General features: G+C 44.0%; 1 protein-coding gene across 1 annotated transcript; it reads right to left on the bottom strand.

Annotated features, from left to right (window-relative positions):
* Positions 1 to 18,078: 18,078 nt before the first annotated feature.
* LOC136679638 (acyl-coenzyme A thioesterase MBLAC2-like) lies at positions 18,079 to 21,372 on the bottom strand. Its single transcript, XM_066658281.1, has 2 exons — positions 20,820 to 21,372; positions 18,079 to 19,117 (listed from the first exon to the last, which is right to left on the bottom strand). Exons 1-2 carry the CDS (start codon positions 21,259 to 21,261, stop codon positions 18,732 to 18,734), a joined length of 828 nt encoding a protein of 275 aa, XP_066514378.1. The 5' UTR covers positions 21,262 to 21,372; the 3' UTR covers positions 18,079 to 18,731.
* Positions 21,373 to 21,549: the final 177 nt, after the last annotated feature.

The raw sequence follows: 21,549 nt of genomic DNA, 5'->3' as shown, positions 1-21,549 counted from the left end.
GAAAATGGGGGTTGAACGTTCATACGGTGTGGCTTAAACACTCCAGGATCAATGCAAGTCAATTAACAATGTGATTTCTGTCAAAGAAAAATGCGTATCTATAAAATAATAACTGTAAAGGAGAAGGAAATATCATTATTAACTATCAATGGAAGTCAATTATAATAGATTTAATTTCTATTAAATTCATTTTGGAGCATTTCTATTGGTCCATTCATGTTGAAATTTTCACACAGTGTAAAAGACGGCTGCTGGGTTCTAATTATGTCGTAAACTTAATGCCAACAGAAATGGAGATACATGTTTTTCTTGGGAAAATGCTGACATGTGGAGAATGTGATGAAACAAATAAAGAAAAAATGTGTGGATTTTTTTTATTCAGTTTGTGTAACAATATAAAATACTGAACAAGAAATCATAGATTAAGATTTGTCAAACATGTAGAGGGTTTCCAGATTCGTGTGCTCGTATCAAGCATTGGATTTGCTGGTGCATCCAACAATAAAGACACCCTCATTAATATTTCATACTGTAATTAAAAAGCTTAGAGAATCTTGCTCTTAAAGGGATCTCAAGTTCTTCTAAGGCACCTTTATTTACAGAAAAAATAAGTAAAAAGATGCTACCTGTAAGAATCTGTGTGCCTCCTTTTCTTATCCCCTTTGGAGTATTTCTCTGAGCGTGAGACTGGAAGTGTTGGGGGGGTCTTGCTGTTTATGTCAGAGATAAGCCTGAAGTCACTCGGGCGTCGGGCTGGTGTGAGGGAGCGAGAGGAAATGGTTTCATGGCCGAGCTGACGGCTTGAATTAGCGTGTCTGAAATGTGCATCATCTGCTAACACTTGGACATGGTGTTGCTATGGCTCCTGGTGGGGCCGGGGCCTCTGCCTGCTCGCCAGGGCCCTATGATCCTCCAGCCTCCAGCACAGGGGCCTGTCACTTTGATGGACGTCTGCCCGGCCCTCGCAGGCCTCAGTCGCCCAGTGATGGGACACGATGTGACAGAACTCAGCGTGTCATGCTCTCGTCTGGTGGAGATATGAAGAAAAACAAAGGCTACTGTAGCGGCTGCTTGTGATTAGGGTCTGTTCTCTGTGCCACTGTTTTACTTTCAAGAATATTGCTTCTCTGTGATTTGTAAACCTTAAATTAATGGCACTCTAATCTGAGGGTCAGTGCTCCAATGTTAGCATGGGGTTAATCTGGCTGTGGATTGGATTTTAATGTCATGGAAACTGTAGCCATAATTTATGAAAGCCTTGGGTCAACACATTAAATAATTTAAACGGATTTCCTTATGTGGTTTCTGACAGTTAATGACATACTTCTATATCATACGATAATGTCTGGCAGCCCCTACCTATGGTGTATTAACCTTAAAAGTGTGAGTTTGGCGTACTAGTACAGAAAATATTAGCATAAAACACAGTTTCTTACTGACAGGACAAGATGAACTGTTGCTATGACAACGCAGGTCATAGCTGAAGCTGCAACTGTCCACACATTTTTTTATTTCAAAGGCTGAAATTCACATATCTCCTTCCACACTATATAGTGCACAGTGTAGGTCATAAGAAAAACTTTCTTTCGACACTAAAACTGTGCATTGTATGTCAGATAATTAAGCCACTTATATTCAGTATAATTTTCACACCCTCCACCTCTAATATTTAGTTTTATTATCTGTTAAATGCAGGAAGCAGAGGGTGGTGTATCATTTTCAGCGCTGCTGCGACACTGATGTGGTGGTGGTGTGTTGGTGTGTGCTGGGCTGATATTAGTGGATCAGACACAGCAGTGCTGCTGGAGTTTATAATCACTGTATCCACTCACTGTCCACTCTGTTAGACCTCCCTCGCTGGTCCATCTTGTAGATGTAAAGTCAGAGACAGAGGCTCATCTGTTGGTCGTGCTCTAGTCCTTCATCATTTGACACATGATGCTGTCGGCTCCATGTTTTCTGTTGGTGGACTATTCCCAGTCCAGAGCTTTAAAGACTCCAGCAGCACTGCTGTGTCTGATCCACTCATACCAGCACAACACACATTAACACCACTGCAGCGCTGAGGACGATCCACCACCCAAATCATACCTGCTCTGTGGTGGCCCTGACCATTGAGGAACAGGGTGAAAGAAGGTAAATAAAGTATACAGAGCAACAAATGGACTTTAGTCTGTAATTTTAGAACTACAAAGTGCTCTTTTATGGTCAGTGGAACTCTGAGGTTGGTCATAATGTCAGGGCTGATCTGTGTATACTGTACACTCAAACATTAAGAATTGGGACACAGCTTTACTCACTTTCACAGCATTGTCCTGAAACCAAGAGTAAGAGGGAGGGAGTGGGGTTGAGGTCCTACCCTCCTTCTATAGTTACATAGTGCAGTTTCTGCAGTGCTGTTCCCAGACTTGCAATGACAGAGGCCCTGTTCTCCCTATTACAGGTCAGTGGAGCATCATAATTATTTTGAAGCTATAATCAGAAAGGAAAATACTACCTAGTGTTGCTTTAAATGCAGTTTTTCAGCAGGCTACACTGTGACTACATTGTGCACACTGTGATAGCCATGACAGTCTCTCTGTCTCCTTCCTTTTCAGCCTGCAGTAGTCCAGATCGTGGACATGCTGCTGTCTCCAGAGGCCTGAGCTAAAGCTCCGGTACGCCAGCACCACCAGCTCCTCTTTATTGTTCCTTCCACTGTAGTAATGGAAAGTGTGGCTGGGAGAAGGAGGAAGTGGGTCTGGGCTTGGATTCCCAATGCTTGCCATCCACTGCTGTTTAATGCAGAGACGAGTGCTCTCACAAAAAGAGGCAGTGAAAGCACAGCGGCCTACAGCCATGAAAAAAAAGGAAGGAAATCCTGGACATGTCAAGCACATTAGAGAAATACTTGAGGTTTTTGTCAAATTGGGATCACCCCAGCCGTAAGTAATGCAATGCTATTTATTAAAGAGGACTGGGGCCATATGGAAGCCATCACGGAGCTGGTGCGCAGGAGCTCGCCCAGAGAACAACGCACCGCTCTAATGAGGGTCGTCCTGACGGTTTTATGTTCGCATCCCTGCTGTGCTTGTTTGGTTAAACCCTAAATCCGGCTCGTATTATAGCTGCCCCGGTACAATGGGCCGCTTAGCGCACTGTGTGAATTACTAAATTGCTACTATTACAGTTAAAGGAATAGTTCAGAATTTTCCTTTTTAAAAATTTCAGCGTCTTAAAACGATACACGGGCTTTCTCTGGGAAACTCAGGCTCCTAAAGAAAGAAAAAGCACAGAAAAATGTCTGTATGAGGCACTGAATGAAGCAACAAAACTGCTCTTAGCTCCAGCAGGGATACGGTATTCCCCAGAAGTTGAACTGTTATTCCAGGATTATTGTAATTCCTCATTAAGAACGGAATGTATGTAAATCTTATAACTCACCTGGGACTTTTGTACTTGTTTGAATGTGTAAAGTGATGTGTGTTTATACACCACACACACACACAAGCAACAGAGACTGTACCTGAGAGGGAAGGGAAAATGAAATAAAATAGGACTCCTAACAACCGTGAAAGAACTGGTGAGCCAACATCACTGTCATCATCAGCCGAACGGCGCTAGGAGCTTTCATCTTTGAGAGGGAGAGTATATCAAGGTCTGTGTCAGACCTAAAAAAGACGTCCTCAGCAGGAAATGTTTGGGATTAAGCTGATTGTCAGAAACAAAAAAGTAATGATTATTTATAAGTGTGGAAACCCCTTAAACTTTTTTAAAAAACTGAAAGCAAAGGTTGGACCCACTCTGAATGAATGAACACAGAGTGATACTGTAGTTAGTTAAATAAGAAGGTTTAACTTAAATATAGAAAGTGGTCCTATTTAGAACCATGAGTTCTATATCTATAAATTCCTTTAAGATTCCTTGTGTGAGTCTTTGAATATGGTTCTACATGCAGAACCCTTCTGATAATGGAACTACAGCACCATATATATACACACTTATATATAGAACCATATACAATACATCCTCCATCACGCGTAAGAACTGTTACACCATGTATAGAATCATTTAAACACGTGGTTGTAAATAGAACAAATAGCTGTAAATAATGGAAGAACTGAAGAATTCTTTTTAAGGTTTTGTTTTCAGATTTTCATCCTGAGGCTGAAATATATATATAACAAGGAACTTATAACATGAAATGATCAGTGTTCCTTTGGCAAATGCTTTTGATTTAGCTGTAGCTTAGTATTTTTAAATGTTTTTTTTATTACTTACATTATTTAAATGTTATGTTTATTTATTACTTAGTTTCATAAACAATAGCTTTAAAATTATATTATGTTTAAAAAATGTTAAGTATCTAAAATTATAGAAGGAATATGGCCATAGTTTCCACAAATACATTTTGCATTTATTTAACATTAACATTTCAAATTGCACTGCGGAAGGCACTTGACAACAGTAAACACCAGGAGCATTTTCCTGTTTTTAATTTCTTGTAAGTTTCTCAAGTTTTCAAATCAAAACCAGGCTTCTATCAGTAACTTATTTATCTACTTTTAATACTTTGCCTAAAAGTTCAAAATGTTTCCTTCATATAACACATCTTCAAATGTAATATTTTAACATTAAGATTTCATAGTTTTCATTGTGGAAATATTGAAAGATCATCAAAGACTATTTTCCATCATAACGTAATTAACACTGGAAATTACTAATGGATGGTGCTTTGTAAAATCACTAATATTATTTAACATCATTAGTAGAAAAGATGCAGTAAAATTAGACTTTGTTCATGGGGTCGTCAAAGGGGTCCCGATGTTCAGAAGACGCTTTGATATCGGAAGAACATTTACTAGACATTGCACTGGAGACTAATCTGGAAATGATCTCTTCATCCAGACTGGGTATCTCCTCCTCACATGTGCCATGTGTTTGTTAAGTAGACTTTAAACAAGTTTCAGAAACTGTTGGTGATTTGTTTTTTTAGGGTTTTTTTCTATCAGAAGTGATGTAACGATGTTATACAACCTGTAATCCCGATGGCCTCTTCTTTAGCCCTGTCAAAAATCACCTAACATACCTGCGTCCATGCTGTTAGCTGGAGATATGCTCAGAGTCAACCCCCCCTCCTCCCATCCCCCTCCATCATATCCGCCATAGCCAGCCACAGTGAAGCGCCATGGCATCATTATTTATTGGCATGGCGTGCCTTTGCGCTCTACGCATCTTACGGAAAGTGGATTTGAGGGGCATCATCTGTGGTTTATCTGCCTTTACACCACCGCTATCGGTCATGTTCAGCAATCCGCCTCCATGGCGAAGCTGGCACCCTCGTTCTTGCCTTCCCTCGGTGCCCGTGTAATCGTGCTATTAATCATTAGCTCTTTGCCCCCTATCAGCCAGCTGCACGAGAGTGGGTGACATTTTGAATTACACCACAGACACGGTTTGTTTGTGCCTGCCTCTGTTGGTAAGTGTATGTGACAGAGGTTGAGACAGAGCCATTTGCTTTCTTAAGATGGCAAGAATGTTATTTTTCTTTTCTTTTTTTTGAGAACATGAAAACAAAAATTAGCTGGAGCACTGGGTACAAAACCGTCTGTGGACCTACGAGGGCTCTTACTACTGATTGCTCCAGATTGTGAGCTCAGAAATCAGGTACCGGCCTCCTCAATCAGCGATAACATGCTGTAGCGGCTCAGTAGACAAACAACAAGAGAGGGAGCAAGAGAGGAAGAAGAAATAGAAAGGGATTACACTTGCTTGTAGAGCCATTTTCCATAAACAAGCTCGCCCCAATGGCGCATTAGCATGTGTGGCTTCCTTGGCCGGGTTTTCTGCCATGGCCTGGGCTCTCTCTATCACTCTTTCCGTGAGGTCCCCTGAGGAAATGCCTGAAAAGCACCTCTTCATTATTTCCACTTGTGAAATTTGTCTCTGCATTGGAAGGCCGAGCGGCTGGCAGCAAGGTGCTGTGAAAGCTTGGGCCCCTGACATCTGACGTCCACTCAGCGCTGGCGAGAGTGTCAGCTCCACAGAAACAGAGTTGCCTTCGTTTCTCTAACCACCAATACGTTTTACAGGAGGGACCATTGAATATTGTTAAGATGGAAGATAGACACAATTCCACAACGTTCACCCTCGGAGAAAGACTCTAGCGCTTGTATAACTGCTAGAAATGTAATGAGGTGTCCAGGGCTGTTCCAGGGCTCATATTCCTCACATAATGTGGTAACCATACTCTGGTGGAGGCACTACAATGCCCTTATTATGCTTCAATAATACAGTCACTGCTAGTTGACTAGTTGTTATTACTTTATTAAGCAGTAATAAGATGATTAAATTTCTTATGAAATCTAGGATAAACAAGCATTTGTAAAGTGCTTATTAAGGCTTAAGTATCCAGTAGCAAATACCTAAGGGGCTGCTTATTACTAATTTATAACTACATAATTATTACAAATAATGAACACATTTCTTGATTCAACAGCTTTATTTAATTTGAGATACTGGGGATATTCTGGAAGATTTTCAGTGTTTAATAAACTAGAAATGAACAGCCAGGTAATGAGCAGGTATTTGGCTGATGATTAGGCTTAAGGAAGGCTCTAGAAAATGCTTATTCAGCTTTGTCACTACTTAATAAAGCATTAATAAGCAAACAAAAATGTACTTGAATTTTCCATATTTAATAGAATGATAAACCATTTATGGTAATGACAGTGTTTGTTGTAAATGCATAGATTACTAAACCTTTATTTTTAAGAGTGAAGTGGTAGAAACCTGTATTCCATCTCGCAGCACTTTATACTGGAGTCTAGACTTCAGGTGGAAGACAAAGGAAGTTCAAAGCAAACAGTATATACAAGGTTAATGAACATTATAGCTTTACAGTCAGTTCTCGGATTTCTCAGAAGACCCCCCCCACCCACCCACCACCACCACAACTACCACAACTACCACCTCTCTCTCTCTCTCTCTCTCATATAATTTCCATGGAAACCTGAAAAGTTCATTTCAGCGAGCTGTCTAATTTACTCAGTGGAAATGTATAAAAAGCTGGTAAAAATAAAGAATCCAATAAAATGAAATCAAAAAGCCCAGCGACTACTTAAACCACAAAAGAAACTAATGAAGAGCAAAACCACTTATGGTTTAGAGGAAAAGAAAAAAAAAACAAAGCATGCATCCAAAATTGTTAGGAGGACAAATTTTCCAGCTTTATCATTTTGGAGATGAAGTGAGATGTGCGTGCTTGTTGCCATACTAACATATTAGTTTTCTTCTCTCATTCTGGTGGGGTACAATGGCGGGCACTGTTCTCATTTAGCTGCACGCATTAATGAACACTGTTCAGCACTGGTCTGTGAGGGCCACCCCTTATAAGGTCAAAGCCCATTTAATCAGTCACCTAGAAACCAAAAGGAAAGAAAAAAATCCAGCGATTTGGCAAGAAAATATCAGGAAACTGGGTGACGTGATGTCTGACGATGAGAAAAGAGAAATGGTATCATGAAAGTAAAATCCCCCCTTTATGGAAATCATGACATCCACAAGATGAAACTGTGGGCAGCTTCAGCAAACCAGTGGAAGTGATTTTTTGGGGGGGTTTTCGCCCATTATTTTCTCCGAGACAGAATGGCCGTCTAATCCTCTCGTCTCATTGTTCGGCCGTGCCTGGTCCAGTCGAGGGAAATTACTTTTTGATGGCGATGGCGCAGAAAGTGCGATTTGCCAGTTCAGAACCTCTCGCGTCTGATTTATGTGCTCACAATAAGTCTCTCTTCCTTTGCCAGTACATTGCTCTCACTTATATAAGATTGGGCCTTCTTGCAGGGACTGTAATGTTAATGTAGTTAGACAACAATGATAAGTCGTTTTTGGAAAGGAAAGGCTAATCAAGGCGTTGGCATGATGTAATTCTGCGTTTTGTTAAGCCGCCAATAACTGGCAGGAACTCACGGTCTGTCAGCTCAATTCATCGGGCGGGTACAATAAGACTGGCATTGCTCAGTGACGTTAAAACCCCATTCTTCTCTTTCAGCGGAAATTGCTAGTGCCTGGCCAGAATCACCTCCTCTGCTAATATCAACACTCCAGCTGAGCCCAAAAAAAGGATGTTTACTATTATGAACAATACAAAGGCTTATTCAGGATAATACCCTGGTAGCAGCCGGGAATGGGCCTAAAGCTGCAGAAAGCCACCCCGCAGCCCCAGGTGAATCACTCTTTGGGGAGAACCCTTGGGTTCTATTTTTGGCCGAAAGTGTAGTCAGGATGGTGAGCATCTCTGCCAATGCGGAAAACCTCTCGGGCGCTCCAGACTGACTCCGCTTCCCCTGCAGAGTTCGGATCGGCCCGACGTTTACTGGCACGCCCAGACCGGCCGTCTGCATTCCTCAGACTTCAGGGATTTCATCCTCACACCCTGCTGACTCCTCTCTCCGCCGCTTAATTAATCCTCAGCGCTCGTCTCTGAGAGGGGAAGACCAAAGAGGCCGCTTTGTAAATTCGTCGAAGGCCATCGTTGGGCGTCGTAGGCCGATTCCATGCACGTCGCCATTATTCGGAACGTGTGCGAGGTTCACGCATCTGTATCTTATCCGTAGCGCTGCTCAGTGACCCAATGCTAAAAGTCCGGCCGGGTCACATTACCGCTCGGCCCCTAGCCCCTCGCCGTGATTGACGCTTCCCTCCTCCGCCCTCAGCTCGGCCCCGTCCCACACTCACCGGCGGCCAGAGAGCGGCCTGTCAATTAGCGGCTAATGCAGGGTGCAGCTGAATGTCAAACCACGGCTTTCCCCCGCGGCCGAGCGCGCGTCAAACGTCCGTCTGTCTGTCTGTCCGCCTGCAGGACACGGACGGCTTGTTACTGAAGAGGAGGAGGGGGAGAGACACCCAGCAGGAGAGAAGGACAGCTGAGGGGAGGCTGGCACATTAGTCACCAGCTCTCTATCGCTTCAGCTAACACAAAGAGACATCACAGTTCAATTGTTTTCAGGGCTAGGTTATATGAAAGTGATGGCCAGCCAGCTCCGTGCCACCACAGCCTTCCTGGGCATGACCTCAGTAGGTCTGAATTTTAAAAATACACTGCATTGCTGTAGTTGTGTGTTTGTTTGTTTGTTTTTTCCTGTTGCAAACATTCTTCTGAAGTGCCCTCCCCTATAAAACTAGGGCCTGTTTACACCCGGTGTTTGGTGATCACACCGCATTCAGATTTCGCTCGTTTACATGAAAACCAGGTGTAAACACCCCCAGACACTTGTTGTGACTGGAATTTGATTGGTTTTCTGTGTCAGGATAAAGTCAAGCACAGGTAAAGACAGCGCAGGTGGGTTGTTTTTCTGGAGATCAGTGGATTCACTTGAAAGACAAGTGTGCACAAAACTGGACACGATCCCATCCCACCAGCTTCTGTCGTGTCCAAAAACTCCTCCGGACGGACCACTGCAGAAACTGCACAGTGGCTGCAAGACACAGCCTTTTCCCCGGCAGCTGCAGATGATTTTACACTGGGAGCAGCAGGTGAGAAACGTCAGCATCATGAGGCACCTGTGGCCTAATGGTTAGAGAAGAGGGCTTAGGACTTGAAAGCTGTTGGTTTCTCACAGTCAGCGGGAAGCAGCACTGTCCTCTTCTCAATCCATTGCCCTTAAGCAATGCACCTAAACTCCAACTGCTCCTTGTGCTCCAGGGGGTGGCAGCCTGCCACTCTGGGTGTTTGTTCGCTGCCTCTAGTGTACTACAAATAATTGTGGCATACACAGTGGTGTGCTTCTTATGTGGGAGAGTCACATTGGCAGATCCAGACGGGCTGGGGATTCATGTCATTCATTCATTAAGTTCTCGACCTCCCAAACTTTCATCTTGAGCTTCTCTCTGGATCCTTTGTCTGCCGTATGTTTAGAACTGATAATATAATATAATTTGAGTGTGAGTTGCATCAGAAATCAACAGGAACAGCTAAAAGTAAGTGAAATCTTTCTGCTCTATAAAAAAGCACCAGCATTTTCTAGAACCTACAGCTTCCTCAATATCTAAATCTGCTATAAAACCTTTCCTAGAACTGTAACCTCAAAGTGTGAATGCTTTACACCAGTTTTTCCAAGACACAGCGCCTCCTCAGAAGGTTAAGGGTCTATACCTGTTTTTCCTAACATCTAAGTGCAGGGTTTGCTTTACGAGGGTGAATCAGGGAAAAATCCCCTCATAAACATCAAGCAGTGTCTCCATCAGCTTTAACAGGGAACGAACATGGGGTCATCGGTCCAGATATTTATCCGACGCTGATGTGAATCCGCTGCAGGAACACGCTCCCTTGTCTGTTCAACTTTTCCTTCAGCTCCGTCACACAAGCTGACCAGAATCTCACTTGAGTCCCCTCTTCCCTCGGCAGCCTCCCGCTCCGTTTCCCCCGGTAACCCAATCATCATTTCATAAGAGCCCTATCACCTTTTAAAAATAACAGTAATTACCTCTCCCAAGGCAAGTCAGACAAAGAGTCCCCTGGATATAATTAGTCATCTGTCAACAGCCATCAGTCTCCTCTGACTGAGAGCCGTGTCAAACATTACCTCCGTCTCAAAGCCTGAGCCGCCTGCCAAACGTATGGATTTCAATGACACTGCCAGAGCCCCGCTTTGCCAAAAAATATTTAAGGACTTTTCTAAGGAAATTAATGTCACACCCAATCAATCATGATTAGCCGGAGGGAATCGTGCTCGCGGTTATTGACATGTAAGAAAATTTCAGCTTTTAAAAATGAGGAGCATGCCAACTTATAAATGTCTGGAATTATAAGAAGAGGGGTAGGCAGCCAGAACACACTGTCTTTTGTCTGATAGTGTAATATTTTAATGGTCGCTCGCGCACTCCGGAAGGTTTTTCTGAATTAATCAAATTCAAGCCTGTGTCCTCCTCTAGTGGTGGAAGTGGAACAGTGCATCAAAGCAGTGGAGAGACCAGTGCTTTTCCTCAAACGCTACACGGTTTTCCTGTTTAATGGCATTTAAGGGGCTGTTATGCGCTGCAAAAGGCTTTCTATTATTGTTTATATTTGTCCTGGGAGGCAGTTATAGGTGTCAGTAATGGAAAAGTCATGAAGGAGCTAGGAACGCTTCAAACACAACTTCCTGCCTCCCCTGGAATTATGTTCACTGGTTTCCAAACTATATGAAACTATTTTAATAAGTAAATTCGGTGCAACTTCACAGCTTTGGAATATTCCGTGGGAAACTCTAAGCTAAGCCATGTATTATTTAGCATACATTAATATGAAATGGGGGCGGCACGGTGGCGCAGCAGGGAGTGTCACAGTCACACATCTCCAGGGACCTGGAGGTTGTGGGGTCCCTGTGTCTGCGTGGGTTTCCTCCGGGTGACTGTCTGTGAGGAGTGTGGTGTGTTCTCCCTGTGTCTGCGTGGGTTTCCTCCGGGTGACTGTCTGTGAGGAGTGTGGTGTGTTCTCCCTGTGTCTGCGTGGGTTTCCTCCGGGTGACTGTCTGTGAGGAGTGTGGTGTGTTCTCCGTGTCTGTGTGGGTTTCCTCCGGGTGACTGTCTGTGAGGAGTGTGGTGTGTTCTCTCTGTGTCTGCGTGGGTTTCCTCCGGGTGACTGTCTGTGAGGAGTGTGGTGTGTTCTCCCTGTGTCTGCGGGGGTTTCCTCCGGGTGACTGTCTGTGAGGAGTGTGGTGTGTTCTCCGTGTCTGTGTGGGTTTCCTCCGGGTGACTGTCTGTGAGGAGTGTGGTGTGTTCTCTCTGTGTCCGTGAGGGTTTCCTCCGGGTGACTGTCTGTGAGGAGCGTGGTGTGTTCTCCCTGTGTCTGCGTGGGTTTCCTCCGGGTGACTGTCTGTGAGGAGCGTGGTGTGTTCTCCCTGTGTATGTGTGGGTTTCCTCCGGGTGACTGTCTGTGAGGAGTGTGGTGTGTTCTCTCTGTGTCCGTGAGGGTTTCCTCCGGGTGACTGTCTGTGAGGAGTGTGGTGTGTTCTCCCTGTGTCTGTGTGGGTTTCCTCCGGGTGACTGTCTGTGAGGAGTGTGGTGTGTTCTCCCTGTGTCTGTGTGGGTTTCCTCCGGGTAACTGTCTGTGAGGAGCATGGTGTGTTCTCCCAGTGTCTGTGTGGGTTTCCTCCGGGTGACTGTCTGTGAGGAGCGTGGTGTGTTCTCCCAGTGTTTGCGTGGGTTTCCTCCGGGTGACTGTCTGTGAGGAGTGTGGTGTGTTCTCCCTGTGTCTGTGTGGGTTTCCTCCGGGTGCTCCGGTTTCCTTCCACGGTCCAAAAAACAAACGTTGGTAGGTGGATTGGTGACTCAAATGTGTCCTGAAGTGTGAGTGAATGTGTGAGTGTGTGGAGCCCCCTCCAGGGTGTATTCCCGTCTTGGGCCTAGTGATTCCGGGTAGGCTCCGGACCCACCGCGACCCTGAGTTGGATAAGCGGTTACAGACGTTGAATATGAAATGAATAGAAGCTGTAATAGACACTTAAATGCACTTAAAACCATAAAATGTGATTTGTTTTTATATTTCCAACTATAAAATCAACAAAAACTTCATCTGACCAAGGGAACCCACGCTTTTTCCACATGGCAGTGCGTGTGTGTCTCCTGTCAGGTTTTAGACTTTGTCAGAATCATGAAAAGGACGTTTACACTCTACTTTAGAGTAAACTATATGTGAAGGATGATCAATGTTATTATGAATGTATGGGAAAAAAGAACGAGCAACACCTTTGAGAACTGAAATCCAATATATTGTGAAAGAAGGTGCCAGCAGCTGCAGTTAAAGGACTGTGAGGTATCAGAAGGTATTAGTTGGTAACACTCAGAGGCACTGTATACGGTGTTGGTACAATATGGCTCTGCTCAAAGCGCCTGAATTCACAGAGGATTCCTGAGCAGAAACAAAGTCCAAATACACAAGCTTCAGCTGGAAAGACAATTCCATTTGCATTTACACTTTTTTTACCCACAAACACAAACATTTCACTACTGCATTCAGTGCAGCTCTTTGTGTGCGGTGCCTCACAAACATCGTGTATTAGAATTACATAGGACAGAGTAATACAATGCAGCATGAAGGAGTTAGGCAATGTAAATGCATATGTTTGGAGCGCAGTAAAGTACGGAATATTTCCGTTCACATTAGGGCTGAACGATCCCAGGGAAAATCAAACTGAAATTAGATTATTTCTTTATTTTGCCAAGAACACCATCACTTTCATGCTAGCTGTATTAACTTATTAAGCATCTTGTATCTACACTCGCTATAAGAGCACTTTGTAGTTCTACAATTACATACTGTAGTCCATCTTTTGCTCTACATAGTGTTTACCCACTTTCACTCTGGTCTGAACACCCACAGGAGCACCAGAGCAGGTATAATCTGAGTGGTGGATCATTCTCAGTGCTGCAGTGACAGTAACGTGATGGTGGTGTGGTAGTGAATGTAGAACTAGCACGAGGGGATCAGACACAACAGAACTGTTTGAGTTTTTAAATATCATGCCCACTCACTGTCCTACCTCATAGGTCTGTGTTGTGGATGTAAAATCAGAGACAGTAGCTTATCTGTTGCTGCAGTTTTTGTTGATGTTCCTCTAGTCCAGCATTTCTCAACCTGTTTTCGATCACGGTACCCTTTAAAAGCAGCCAAAACAACCATGGCACTGGCCGCTGTAATCAGCCTTCATTTTTTAAAACATCCTTTGTTGAAAATAAAATTGTGATGACAGCAGATCATTTGGATTTTTACTGAATTAGCTTCAGAATCAAATGTGTTTTTTGCTGCATCTGCTCACAACGCAAACCCACTGCCACTCCACCGACACTGCGCAGAAAACTAAAAAATACTGACTAAATCTCTCATAGAGAATTTTTAGATGTTGAGATAAGGTCAGAAAATTCTGATAATTTGTCTTTAAATATTCTCACATTATTCTCAAAATATTTGTACTTAATAAAATATTCAGACTTTATTCTAGAAATATTCAGACTTTATTCTCGGACGATTCTGACTTCCAAGCAGACGGGGCGTGTGGTGTGGTGTGGTGTTGGAACACGAATGACGTGATGTGGGCGCAAGACAACTATGTTGTAGCTACATATTTATGTCGTTTATATTTTACGTCAATAATGTCCGAATATATTTGACTGTATCGTGGTTGAGAAAGGCTACTCTAGTCCTTCATCATTGGACACAGGAATCTGCCCACAGGACACTGTAGTCTGGATATTACTGGTCGGTGGACTACTCTCTGTCTAGCGGTGACACTGAGGGGTTTTATGACTCCAGCAGCACTGCTGTGTCTGATCCACTCATACCAGCACAACACACACTAACACATCAGAGTCACTGCAGCACTGAGAATCTTCCACCACCAAAATCATACCTGCTCTGTGGGGGTCAGTGGAGCTGATAAAATGGACAAGCTGATCTGTGTATTTACAGAAGAATGAGAACACAAGAAACCATGGAAACAAAACAGTGTAAACAGAGGAAAAACACACTACAAAGAAAGGCAGTTCGAGGCATTGCACACACATACACACATTTAGTTTTACAACAGTGCTGTTCCAGCTCTCCACGATTACGAGGTCTTTGTTATTGGGTTCCGTTTTATCAACTGAAACCTGTTAAGACAACTTTGAAGAGTATAAACTGTAATTAAAACCGCAATTTCATTATAAAAATGATTGATCGTTCAGCCCCAATTCCATGTGTCTACAAACATTTCAGCAATACAATATCCCAAACATCACATTTCCTTCTACTTACACTCGCCAAAGTGTACTACCCATGTAATCACAACCATCTACACAGCATTCACTCTCACCTTACAATATAATGGCATGGAAAATGCTGCTAATTACTGGCAGTAAAACTACAGAGGCTCATAGGTTTGTGCTTATGTGTTCAGAAAGGCAAAGAAAAAAAACTCATTGTGCAGCTTATGTGCACTAGTAGAACTGACCCGCTGTGCAGTACATGTCCAAAATAATCCAAACACCTTGTGCAGTTTATAAACTTTAGGTACACCTAGGGTATCCAGATCTGAGATGAAATAGAGGACACGTCCCAGGGGGGTGGGGGGGTATGTCCTTTACACCTTTATTTGCTACACATGGGAAAACATGGGATTTTCTTTTTTAATCCATCCGAGAACTTACATTTATGTTTCGGCATAGCTGCTCGAGATGAGGGTAGGTACATGAGCTTTGCCTGACGTAAACAAGGACTACTGACGTGCAGACTGACCAATTAAATGTTTACAGAGAAGGTTATCGACCAATAACGGTAGCTCTACAGTCAGACCGTCCAATCAGAAGATTCTAGGCTATTTCACCACGCCCTGTTTTCACTCAAGCGAACCAATCGGAGTAGGGGAGGGCGGGACTAGTTTGTGAACGAAACGCTTCTTGAAATTCTATGTAAGCTCTAGAAAAACAAACTCCCGGACATTTGTGAAATTCCGTCCGGACATTTTTTACGTCTAAAAAAGAGGACATGTCCGAGTAAAAGAGGACGTCTGGTCACCCTAGGTACACCAATGTTGGTCTAATTGCACACACACATGGTACAGTCTCCACAGGAAAGCAATGAACAAGGAACCATGACTATGTTCAGTGCCAAGCATCGACTACAAGCTTTTAGATGGTGATAGATGGATCAAATCCTCACAGCAATCTTCCAGCATCAGTTTAAGCAAAGATGGACAAAGCCTTGTTGCCACAACAAATGCTGGACGATCAGGTGTCTACAAACACTCGGACATGACGTGACAGCCATCTTACGAAACCTAGAAAATAGCAGCTTAAGAGTCAAAATCAAAATCAATGTAATCAACAAACCCTGGAATACAAGCAAGACTGCTGTGGAAGTTCTAACTGCCTCTAAAAGCTGTGTCTATTCAAGCTTTTCACTGTCAACCCCAAATTAAATGGTTATCATTTACTCTTAGTGACTGTGCTTCATAATTAATGCATGCTACGTTAGCTTTGGCACAGAAAATGAGCAAAAGCACTGCAGTTCAGTTCTTGATCCTGTTAAGAAGTTCGCCTAACCTCTCAGTTCAGAAAGCATTTCCCATTCTGGAGAATCTGAGATCCTGTCTATTTGTGGTTTCAGAGAGGGACGAGTGAGTGTAAATATAACTCAAAGATTGTCATTCAGTAGCTGGGCCAAGTTCTTATGACCCTGTTAGTCTAGGAATGAAAGTAGATACATGCAACTCTCACTAACCATGAATAAAAGCAGGTAGTCACCAGTTATTCCATCACTCATTCATTCATCTTCTACAACCGCCTCATCCTCATCAGGGTCACCTACATGGAATCACTGGGTGCACGTCAGGAACACACCATTGGTAGGGTACCAGTCCATCTCAGGGCATCACACACTCACACCTTTGGAGGATTTCATGCAGCAACCCACTTACCAACATTCATTCATTCATTATCTGTAAGCGCTTATCCAATTCAGGGTCGTGGTGGGTCCAGAGCCTACCTGGAATCATTGGGCGCAAGGCGGGAATACACCCTGGAGGGGGCGCCAGTCCTTCACAGGGCAACACACACACACACACACATTCACACACACCTACGGTCACTTTTGAGTCACCAATCCACCTACCAACGTGTGTTTTTGGACTGTGGGAGGAAACCGGAGCACCCGGAGGAAACCCACGCAGACACGGGGAGAACACACCAACTCCTCACAGACAGTCACCCGGAGCGGGAATCGAACCCACAACCTCCAGGTTCCTGGATCTGTGTGACTTATAAGTGACACCACTTATTTATTGATTTTGGGAAGAAAAGTCACCCATTATTATGGTGTAATTGTCATAATGCCGATGTGTAGCACTATTGTAATCATTGTTAGCAACATTAGCGCTAGGCTATGGCCTGAATTATTCATTTCACTGACTATAAAACCATTATTCCTTTCATCACGTATAAACCTATTATTCCTCAGCAAGCCTAGAGAAATGTCTCTCTCTCTTAAATACCCCTCACTAATCTCCCCTTTGTAAACACAAACAGAAATACATTCATTTTGTTACGTGTCTTAATGTTTAGTATTACTACTACTTTACAGCTCTCACTGGACATTTGAACTCACACTTAAACTTCCAAACCAGTCCACATCCATAAACATCTGCACAATACTGGAGCATTTTAGAAGACATAATAATAATAATCATCATAATATTAATCATAATGAAGGCAATACTGGAGTCTCAAGAGTGTAACTGTGCATCTGGCCAATGTTGAGCATCTCCTCAACAGATTTTTTTTAAACATATGTGTACACCATATACGCATACAGCCATAAAATTGTGACCACCTCGTTTCCACACTCCCTCTGCATTCTCTCACTTCTACTGACCAAACAGGAGCGTATTTCTACAATTCCACTGTCTAGTCCATCTGTTGCTCAGCATATTTTATTTGCCCTTTCACTTCATTCATTCATTATCTGTAACCCTTATCCAGTTTAGGATTGTGGTGGGTCCAGAGCCTACCTGGAATCATTGGGTGCAAGGCGGGAATACACCCTGGAGGGGGCGCCAGTCCTTCACAGGGCTACACACACACTCACACCTACGGACACTTTTGAGTGGTCAAATCCACCTACCAACGTGTGTTTTTGGACTGTGGGAGGAAACCGGAGCACCCGGAGGAAATCCACGTGGACATGGGAAGAACACACACAACTCCTCACAGACAGTCTCCCGGAGCGGGAATCAAACCCACAACCTCCAGACCCCGCTCAGGACCCCGCAATGTTCTCACTCTCAGCGCTGCAGTGACATTTACATGGTCATTGTGTTTTAGTTTGTGTTGTTCTGGCAAAAGTGGATCAGACACAGCAGTGCTGCTGGAGTTTGTAAAGATATTAGTGTTACTGCATGTTAAAAATTGTCCACCAACGGAAAATATCCAGGTAACTGTGTCCTGCGTCCACTGATGGAAGAACAGAGAATGCTCTACCTCATACTGACTTTACATCCAACAAGGTAAGTGTGTCTAATAACAAAGTGGACTGTGAATGGACTCCAGCAGCACTGATGTGTCTGATCCATTCGTACCAGCACACACTAACACGCCACCACCACGCCAGTGTCAGTGCCAAATCATACCTGCTCTGTGGTGGTCCTTTAGGGGGTCTGAGCCCTGAACAACAGGGTGAAAGGGGCACACAGAGCATGCACAGCGCTCCTGTATAGTCAGTGAAACTGATAAAATGGACAGTGAGTGTAGAATCACAACGTGATTGGTGTATATCTAAAGCTACTCCTGTCTTACATCAATAATATATATATAAAAAAAAAAGTTATCGGGCACGCCCGGGCCAAGGGAGTATTTCCAACATGTTTCATAGATGAGGTAGGACATCAAAAGCTTGATTTTATGTATTCAAAGGCCTCGTTTATTTGCTGCATGCCTGGCATTTATATGCCACTAAATGCTACTGTTTGCACACACTTCCCTTCATTTGTCCCAGTTCTCAGCTACGATGTGAGAGACAGCTATTAGGCTGCATTCATGAGCTCTCTTTAAATTCATCTCTTCATTCTGGTTCCAAACTATTTGACTACACAGCATCTCCACACTCAGAAAGGCTCATTTCTAGCTGTAATGCTAGACGAGGTGTTCTGCATTTAGCACAGAGTTTTCAAAATAAAAGTGCACAAAAACTAATAAAAAGAAATAAATAAAAGGAACCTAAAAAGAAACTACAACAGCTACTAACAGACACAGCAGGAGTTGGAGAAACGCAGTGCCATGCTGGCTACTGATTTCACTGCACAGGTGGAGGCCTTATGGAAGGTTCCTGCACTGGAGATGTAGCTGGAGGCCAATCGGTGGAGCCTCTTGGCTCCAAAGGTGTTGTAGTGGCCGGGCATGACCAGCTCCACCTCCTCTTTGTCCACCATCTCCACCAGCCTCTCGCAGCTGCGCACGTAGTCGCCGATGACACTGTAGGGCAGCCAGTCGATCATGGAGCCGTCATAGACCACGTCACCGCTGAAGAGCATCTTGTTGTCCTTGTCGTGGAGGCAGATGCTTCCTCTGGAGTGGCCGGGCATGTGGAGCACCGTCAGCTGCCGGTCTCCGAGGTTGATGATGTCACCTGAGAAAGTGGTAAAAACAGAAGGGCAGTGTAGCAACTGGATATTGCAGCTGCATTGCAGCACTGACACAGCACAAGCTGCACCAGCCACTGCACACATGATTAGGGAAAGGGAGATTTTGGTGAATCGATTTGTCCTGGAGAGAAGAGACACACAGTGCTGTGTTGTGACCACACAGAATTAAAAAGATACAGTGATGACAAGGGAAGGGTTGTGCATATATAAGTAGTTATAAGTAAGGTGATGTTTAGACTGTGCTGGTATTTTAAACCAATATTCCATGTATTTATGGGAATCAGAAGGTTAAAATTGGGCCTCATTAAATGGTCCAGGTCCAGGTCCAGATCGAGTGATAGTTCTATCCAGATCCATGACCGGCTGTAATAAATTCTTCAGAATAATAAACTTCCATTATTTTCTGTAACTGCTCGTCTGGAACCTACCTGGAATCACAGGGTGCCCGTCAATCACAAGGCATCAAACACACACACAAGGACACTTATGCACAGTGGAAGGAAACCCAAGCACCCGGAGTAAACTGGGGTAAACACACCAAACAGTGAGGCAGGGCTCGAACCCCCAACCCCAGGTCTATGGAGCTGTGTGACAGCGACATCACCTGCTGCCCTAAATAATGGTCCTAAAACTGATTCATCTCAGACAGCCATGTTCCTGCAGTCATATCTAAATCTGTATGTCTTATATGTTACAACAATGTGGCATTAGCCGCAGTGTGAAGCGCCGCTGTAAGATGAAGCATGGATCTTGAGGTTCCGTCCTACACTTACCTACTGGACCTCAGTGATCTCTCATTGTAATAGAACTGCATACATTCATTTGCTGCCCTTCCTGTGGTTTGAATGTGTAGCTATCATCTGAAGACAATTCAGACCTACAAGAAAATCACATTAGGCGGAGGGCTTGGTTCTCAAACCACAGACATGCTCCTTTTAAGACCAGCGTAATCTGATTGAGTTCGATTCTTTTCTCGGGATCATACAAGGCGGGTCGGAATGAAGTCATGTTGCATGCCGCGTGGTCCACAGCGATACGGCTGATGTTGAAAAAGGACTGCACTTCACATTTAGTGTTTTCCCAGCATTAACACTCCCATTTAACCCTATTAAGGGATTAATAACAAGCTCGAGATGTTGGGAGATTAGAGAGCAGGGAGAATGCTGCAATGCCCACTGCAGAGTTGCACTAGGGTCAGGATTACGAAATGGAGATGGATCCCAGTGGCTTTCTAAATGCTAGATGGGTACTGGATGAAACAGAGACAAGGATCAGCCTAGAGGCTTGTAGAAGTCTGCAGTATGATAATGTTTGGTTATAATTGTGGTTGCAGGACTCGGATGGGCCCTATGTGAAACTCCAGTGGATTTGCAGGATATTTTACATATTTTATTTTGTGTATAAATACAATATGATTAGATTTTTATCAAAATGCAAAAGCAGTATTACTCTGTGGTCAAATGTAAATCAATGTATTGCATTTTTTTATGTTTTATTTGTTTTTTTTATGGTTGTTTATTTGTTTTTCATTTTGACAGGTCTTATGCAGGGAACTATGTAAACATTTGAGCACTGCATTCCAAGGAGGAACACAGTGGATGTACCACATGGTGGACAGCAATGTTGATGTGGCACCCACCACTACAGTGGCCACCCTCATTGCCTAGAAGCTAGTCACACACCCACCTTCCTGCAGTATGTGAGTGGGCTGCACAGCCCTCACTCTGTACTGTCTGGCGGTCCAGTCGGGGCTGGGTTTCTCCACGATCTCGCGGTCACTCAGCCAAGTGACCGTCTCGAAGTTGTCTCCGTTAGCCAGGGCATCGACCTCTGCCTTGTGCACGCCCACCTGTTGAAACTGGTGCAGCCCACCCGAGTGGTCGAAGTGCACGTGCGTGCCGATGGCCAGCAGCGGGTTTTTCCGTTTGGTGTCCTCCCCCAGCAGACATTTGGAGCTGATGTAGTCCGGCAGGCTCCGTAAACCCAGGCCCGCGTCTATCAGCACGTCCTGGTGAGAGCCGTGGATTAACCACATATTCGCCCGGTTACCGGACTCGTAAAAGCGCTCCTGGATCCAGAACACGCCGTTATCCAGCGTTTTGTGCGCGTACCAGTCCATCACCGGCATCCTCTAAACACAAACGGTAACGACACCGCGAAAAAAACAGATTAATAACGAAAAGACAAAGATTTGCCAACACAAACCCAACCCTCGAGCGCTGCAGACATTTGCAAGAGTGATGTGTCGACCAGGAACGTGTCGATTCCGTCAACCGATTTTTAGATGAACATTAGGAGCCGACTCGCATTGTTTTGAACATTAAATGTGTTATAAATATCATATTTAGCGATGGATGTTCCGCTCCTTCGTCATGCTGACTTTGAGGACATGCTAATGTTGTTCCTTAAATATGTA

Source organism: Hoplias malabaricus, chromosome Y (assembly GCF_029633855.1).
Source record: "Hoplias malabaricus isolate fHopMal1 chromosome Y, fHopMal1.hap1, whole genome shotgun sequence".
In the NCBI taxonomy this organism is placed as follows: Eukaryota; Metazoa; Chordata; class Actinopteri; order Characiformes; family Erythrinidae; genus Hoplias; species Hoplias malabaricus.
Note: the sequence above shows the minus strand (reverse complement) of the source record. Positions and strands in the feature narration are given on the sequence as shown.